Source organism: Triticum dicoccoides, chromosome 5A (assembly GCF_002162155.2).
Source record: "Triticum dicoccoides isolate Atlit2015 ecotype Zavitan chromosome 5A, WEW_v2.0, whole genome shotgun sequence".
Classification (NCBI taxonomy): Eukaryota; Viridiplantae; Streptophyta; class Magnoliopsida; order Poales; family Poaceae; genus Triticum; species Triticum dicoccoides.
The window spans coordinates 670,759,693-670,766,283 of NC_041388.1; the positions used below are offsets into that span (position 1 = coordinate 670,759,693).

A 6,591-nucleotide genomic window follows, 5' to 3' on the forward strand; every position below is an offset into this window, starting at 1 on the left:
GGGGGGTGTAAGAACCCAAAACACTTATTTGCTTACTGCGAACATCACTATAGTATGTCTGAACATTTTTTGTAATCTCGGACTTCGTATCTAGCTCAGTTTGCCCTGACAATTTGAATCCCCAGCGAGCCACTAATCACTTAGGATTGCAAGGTAATCAACTTTCTTTGTGCTGTCTGAAATTAAAGCTAGTACCAGGTTTCACTTCTACAAGCTGGTGTTAATCCTCGACGACTTAATGGAATTCTTATGGTAGAAAGTAGGAAATGTGAATTGGGTGTGGCTAGGTCTTAGTTGACGACTTAACCAAGTCTAAATCAAGTGATATAGTAGTATGTAAGAAGAAGAAAAAACTGAGACATATCAAAGGAAGATACTATCGACTGAGGCATGACAAAGTCTCAGTCGACTGAGACTTAGCAAGACTGATGTGAATTTTGTAACAATGAAGAGAGCATTGATCACTTATTCTTTTCTTGCTCACTAACTAGATTCTTATGGAATGTTACTGGGGCTGCTTTGGGAAATTCCAAAATCTTTTCTCGATTTATGCCAGAATTGGTTACCTAGCTATACTGGCAAGGATAGGGCTATGATCTCTATAGGCGTTGCTGGACTTTTATGGATCAATTTGGAAAAGAATGAACAAATCTTGCTTTCAAAGTTATATTTTCTAATGATCTAACGATTGTTATATTTTCTTTATGTTGTCTGCTGGATTCGTGTTCATGGATTGTTCTATAGAAAAGAGGGTTGCAGAGAATTGCTGCTCATAATGTGTAGAAGACGAGTGAAATCTTCAAGGGAGGGCATGGCTGGGGGCCTACGGTCAAAAGGATGCATGCGTATCAGTGAAGTGATTTTGGGCTTTGCTGAATGGTTTCAGTGTTTTTCTCTTTACATGTTGTGTGTAATACTTGCTAGTATATAACAAGTCTCTTATCTGAGTTGAGTCACCTAGTTAATCTAGGCAGTGCTTGATGCTTAGCGTGTACTCCCTCCGTTCGAAATTACTTGTCGCAGAAATGGATGTATCTAGACGTATTTTAGTTCTAGATGCATCCATTCCCGAGACAAGTAATTCCAAACGGAGGGAGTAGTTGCTGGGTGTGACAGGGTTTGTATCTCCCCTACCCCTAGTTAAGTTTGTGTTACTTCTAGTTTAGACCTCTGATCTGATGTAGGCCGGATGTATGTCTTGAGGAGTGTATGGCTGTTATTGCCACATCTTTGTACTAGAAAAATACTCTGTTTCCTTAATTGAAAACGGGGGCCTGGAGGCTCCTCTGATGAAAAAAGAAACTCCGGACGATTTTATTAGTAACAAATTAAAGCTACGGCGCACCACTTTGCTCTGCTGTAGTGCTACTATGACTCGGATGGAGAGAGAGCGGCCACACCACACGTCCGTGGTTCGGCAAGCAGTGGGACACGAAGGGAAGGGAAGGGAAGGAGAGCGGATGGTATAGGGTAGGGTACCTCGGGATCCGACGGTGAGGGAGTTGTCGTTGTTCCAGACGGGCGCGCCGGAGTTGGTGCTCCACATCGGGGCGTTGAAGGAGCTCGACGGCCGGTACTGCACCACACACGCAGCGCACACGACTCCCCATCAAAACCGCAAGCCAAGAACCAGCGCGAGCTACCTGGGCAGCGGAGAGCAGAGCACGCACCTTGTAGGGGTCCATGGCGAACGGAGGAAGCAACGATCGATCGACTCGACGGACGGCCGGCGGTGCGCGCGCGGAATGACGACTAGGCGAGCCCCGCCGCGCGGCGCGGATGCTTTATAGCGGGAACGAGAGGGCGAGAAAGATTTGTCCCCGTGCCGGACGCTTCTGGGTTGTTTTGATCGTGGGCGTACGTGTGCTTGTGCCTGCTCCGGGGGTCGGGTGGGCGGATACGGGCCGCGCGCGCCTCATCCACGCGCGCCCCGCCGGGCGCTCCCCGGCCAGAATAAAACGGGCAGTTTCCGGCGCGGCCGTCGGATAAACGTGAACTGGGTGTGAACGGGGCGGGGGATGCGAATTTGGCACATGGCCATGGCACGCACGCGACCGTGCCACGCCGGAAGAGCCGCCTGCCTTGCCCGGAAGGAACTAGTAGCCAGACAAAAAAAAGAAGAGATTTTTCACCTCACCTCTTTTCTCCTACTGCTACTGATGAAGATTTTTCACCTCATGCGTCAAGTGAACCGCCAAGTTACACGTTGGGCATTGCGCGAAAATTACTCGAGACGTCAGAGCTTGTGCCGCTCGCTTCAGTGTGCTTCTCTCTTCGGTGCTTCACACACCATCTTACAAAACCTTTTTCAAAACTGCTCTGTAAGCATTCACCAAAGGTGCCTGCATAGGAATCAAGCAAATCTGGCGCCGCGTCTTCTATGAATTATATAGACAGCAAAAATACATGGGCGCTAAGATCAGGGCAGAAAGACAGCGGACACATGATTGTACTTTTAAGACCACCACGATTCAATATGTATGTACACCGACGACCCAAGGTACTACTACCAACAGCAATATACCACAGTTTAACCACCACGACACGACACAGGACTCATGTATGCATGCATGCATGCAAAGGGTAGCCAGTAGATACACTGGTTTATTCATCCATCTTAAAACCACATAGAATCTAGAGATGCTGCCTTTCAATCTCACCGAGACCGGCTAGGGTATACAACCAATCAAACCTCACAATGCCAACTACTACTATTGCCCAAAGTTCCCAAGAAGGCGCTCCACCGCCGCATGGACATTCCCATTGGTAGCCAACAGCGCCCGGATGTTCTCCTGTGGGTCGAAGAAACCCATTTCTTGGAGTTGAGCTAGCTGTGTCGCGTAGCGCTCTTCCGGTGGCACTGTCAATTCAGAAACTAAACCGATGAGCAAGGTTCATGGACAATACACAATCGCACTATCAGACGGCGTTTCTTTCAATATTATTAAACAATGAAACACATACTAACCAGTCGGGATATTTGGGACACCACCCAGGCCACCGCCAGCTCCAAGCCCACTGAACATGCTCATCAAGCTGTTGAGGTTAACGTTGCCTAGCATCCAATACATTATTAGAAAAATAGCTAGATGTTTGTGTAATTACAGCTAAAAGTTTAAGCATGTTTTCACTTAACACGAGTTTGCAAGTAGAGTATAAGATTAAAAAAATCATTGACTTTGCATGAAAGAGTTGGATGAGGCATCTCATCAAGGATATAAAAAAGAAAGCACGGAATGAATATGTAACAAATCAGGAACGCAAAACTGTTTCCAAGTAGAGTTTGTTGATCGCCCAAAGGGTGTTAATTTATTATACAACCACGGTACAGACCCAAAAGGGGGGAAATCTCAGTGTGCTAGACAAAAACAGAACTCATGGAGAGCAATATAAAAAAGTGATGTTTAACTTATCAAAAGAATGTAAAGGAACACAACCATAAAAAATACAGATATATAGATTCAGGCAGGATGCTCATTAATGAATTATGCATATATCAATGCTAGGTAAGATAAGCCATTCAAATGGTAACTAGGTAATGAGCAAATTACCTGGAGTAGTGCCCGCTTGGGTCCGCTCCCTGAATCAAGCAAGAAAACAGATTCAACAAAGAGTGTATAGAGCAAGGCTTACCATATTAGCATCAACAACAACAACAAAGCCTTTTTTTTGTCATAAACATGAAAACAGATTCAACTATAAATGCCTACTCTCTTCATTTTAGGTTCAACAAGACGCAACAAGAAGCGCATTAGATAGGGGGGAATAAAAAACATCATGAACTAAGGAGGTCAAGTTGAGCTGAAGATACTTACTGGCCAGCAGCTTGTTGACCAAGCTGTGACGTCAATGCCTGCTGGAATGAAGCTAATTGCTACATAAAAGGAAAGCAATTTAGTTTATCATATAATCACATGCTGTGCACATACATATAGCAGTATAAATTTCACCTGCAATGTTTCAGGAGATGTCAACTGGCGAAGAAATTCTGGATTCTGAAACATTTCTCTCATTTGGGTATTTGATTCCATCATGTTACGTACATTCGGGTTCATGTTGAGCAACTACATGCAAGAAAACATTAGGAGTGGGCCAAAACATTAAGCACTCAGGCCAAAACATTAAGCACTCAGGCCAAAACATTATGCACTCAGGCCAAAACATTATGCACTATTCAAAAACAGAAATAGTTGAAGCTGTGTACCTGATTCATGGTCTGAGGATTAGACATAATGTTTTGCATCATTTGCATCATGGCAGGGTTTTGTAAAACCTGGTTCAATAAGGAAGCATCAGAGCCACCACCCAGCATACTTCCCAAATCTGCAGAACCCAACCCTCCTAGGCCACCGCTTGTGGCACTCCTTGCAGCAGCAGAAGGCCTTGCTGCTCCTTGTGCAGCCCCAGCTGTAGATTTAAGTCTTAGATAGCAAAACAGGACAAGAACAAATGCACATATGAACACCAAAAATATGGGAGTACCCAAACGGCCAAACCTACCATTTGCACCCCAGGGATTTGGGAGTGGATTAGTATTTGGAGCAGGAGCAGTAGTTGGTGCATCTCCAGTTGGATCTCTGGCTTGGTTAGACCCCTGGTTTCCTAGAAGAGCTGCAAATGGGTTTGCATTTGTGTCGCCCTCCCCAGCCATTGTGGTTGCATTCATAAATGGCTCTTGAACAGTTTCATACATGCGGCGCAGCATATTAAACCCTTCTGGAGAAGATTCAATGTTGCTCATGGCTCTATCTGTGTTCCGCATCATCTCTCTCATAAGTTCAGGATTCCTAGCTGCTTCAACAGTTTGGCGGAGAATGCTTGGATCATTCAGGACATGTGCCAGATCCGGATTACGGTCGACGAGCTCACGCATTTGAGGATTGTTCATAATTAAATCGCGTATCAGATCAGGGCTATTCATTATGTTTTGCATGGCTGGTGTATTCAATACTTCTCTCATTAAGTTGGGATTCTCAGTTAACTGTTGTTGCATCTGCTCTAATCCTGGAAGGCCAGAGCCAGATAAACCAAAAGCTCCACTGCCAGCAGTTCCTGTACTACCAAGACCTTGAAACAAGCCTCCAAGACCAGCTGGCGGGGTATTTGCAGGAGTCGTAGTTGAAGTCCCAAGGTTGGCTGCAGACGGGGCAGCCGATGTTGGTGGTGGTGCAGCACCACGCACCATATGGATGGTGTGATCGGCCTCCACACCTTCAAAAGCGAAGGAGAAAAAAGGCACCAGAATGAGAGTGATTCATAAAATTAGTAAGTTGTACTTCCATGCATTAACCAATCATGGGTAGGTCCACTAATCCTGAAGCACATGGACAGGTAAGTTATAAGAATTAACAGTTCATTTGCGCTTCAAAAACTGTGTGTACCTACTGAAGTTCCTAGAATCAACCAACAGACTACTGACTGAACTCTATATAAGCAATCAGTCCTACACAACCACAAAGGGCATTTCTATATCCAAAGTTAGCATGTTCTGAAAGTGTTAGACTTAACTGGACAGGATCTCCAGTACTTACATTCACACACTAAAACAAGCAGATATAATGTGTCTCACATAGCTCAAGGCATGAACGGAACACAAAAATTCTTTTCCATAAATTGTCGCATACAGATAGTTGAATTTTTTTACTGGAGGTACCAGTCTAGCATGGGAAATTTGTCCATGTCTCGTTCCTTTTTATTACATGGAGTTAATGACAATTGCAAGGAATTTTCCAAATTATACATCTTATTTGTATGGCCAGTTGAAGTATGTTAGGATAGTAATGTATGTCAAGTTTACTCATACTTATCTAAAGGAACAAGCTAAACATATCATGTTGATGTTGTGACTTACATAAAAAATGCTAGCTTATTCAACTTTGCCAAGTACCAAACATGAACATGAATCAATGAAGGAATGGTTAAAAAAATACGGAGTACCTTTTTCATGAAGATCAAAACTACTTAACTACATGTACAAAAAGAAATCTACAGAACTGTAGATCTGACATGGTAATTTGCAGGTACAGATTAAAAGGCGAGGATGCACTAAAACTTTGAAGTAGTTTCCCATAGAATTTCTCTGTTTGATGAAGAGTGCCAGATGGATAATGCAATCAAAGATGGTTCCTATTGTTGTCGAAACACGATAAGACTTAATGCCATAATAGGAATAATAGCATTGTACCAGCTGAATGAAAACACGTTACATGTGGATGACAATGGTTGATAACATGTAACCCTAATAACAAGCACTTGAAAATCAATCTAAATACAGTTATGGGTGGCAACCTGAAAGCATTAATAATAGCATTCCTAGTGGCTAATCAGTGATTGCTAAGATGCTGTCATGCTGCAATCCAGCAAGATGTGTCGATTCGTGCATGCTTACTGGCTGTATACCACCCTACCGATGTATCACCACCTAGAATTTTGCTTACAAACGCAAGGTGCATACGTGCCGCTGGCACTTGCATGACATCGTATTGTCCGAAACTACATTTGCATAGAGGCATCATAACTGTGTTCATTTCACTTCTATAGCATCTGTTCATGCGGCTATGCCTCTTCACCATCATTCCGTCAACCAAGGAG

At 43.9% G+C, this 6,591-nt stretch overlaps 1 protein-coding gene and 1 pseudogene across 2 annotated transcripts in view; both read right to left on the reverse strand.

Annotated features, from left to right (window-relative positions):
• LOC119303986 overlaps positions 1–1,829 on the reverse strand; it is a 4,275-nt pseudogene extending 2,446 nt beyond the window's left edge.
• Positions 1,830–2,422: 593 nt separating this feature from the next.
• LOC119303984 (ubiquitin domain-containing protein DSK2a-like) overlaps positions 2,423–6,591 on the reverse strand; it is a 7,483-nt gene continuing 3,314 nt past the window's right edge. For both annotated transcript variants that reach the window (XM_037581149.1, XM_037581148.1), the window contains exons 2-8: positions 4,501–5,211; positions 4,205–4,407; positions 3,951–4,064; positions 3,816–3,874; positions 3,552–3,580; positions 2,969–3,055; positions 2,423–2,860 (exon numbers count right to left, since the gene is read on the reverse strand). In XM_037581149.1, the coding sequence (XP_037437046.1) occupies positions 2,712–2,860; positions 2,969–3,055; positions 3,552–3,580; positions 3,816–3,874; positions 3,951–4,064; positions 4,205–4,407; positions 4,501–5,211 (1,352 nt within the window). In that variant the 3' untranslated portion in view covers positions 2,423–2,711. The remainder of the gene's footprint in view (positions 2,861–2,968; positions 3,056–3,551; positions 3,581–3,815; positions 3,875–3,950; positions 4,065–4,204; positions 4,408–4,500; positions 5,212–6,591) is intronic.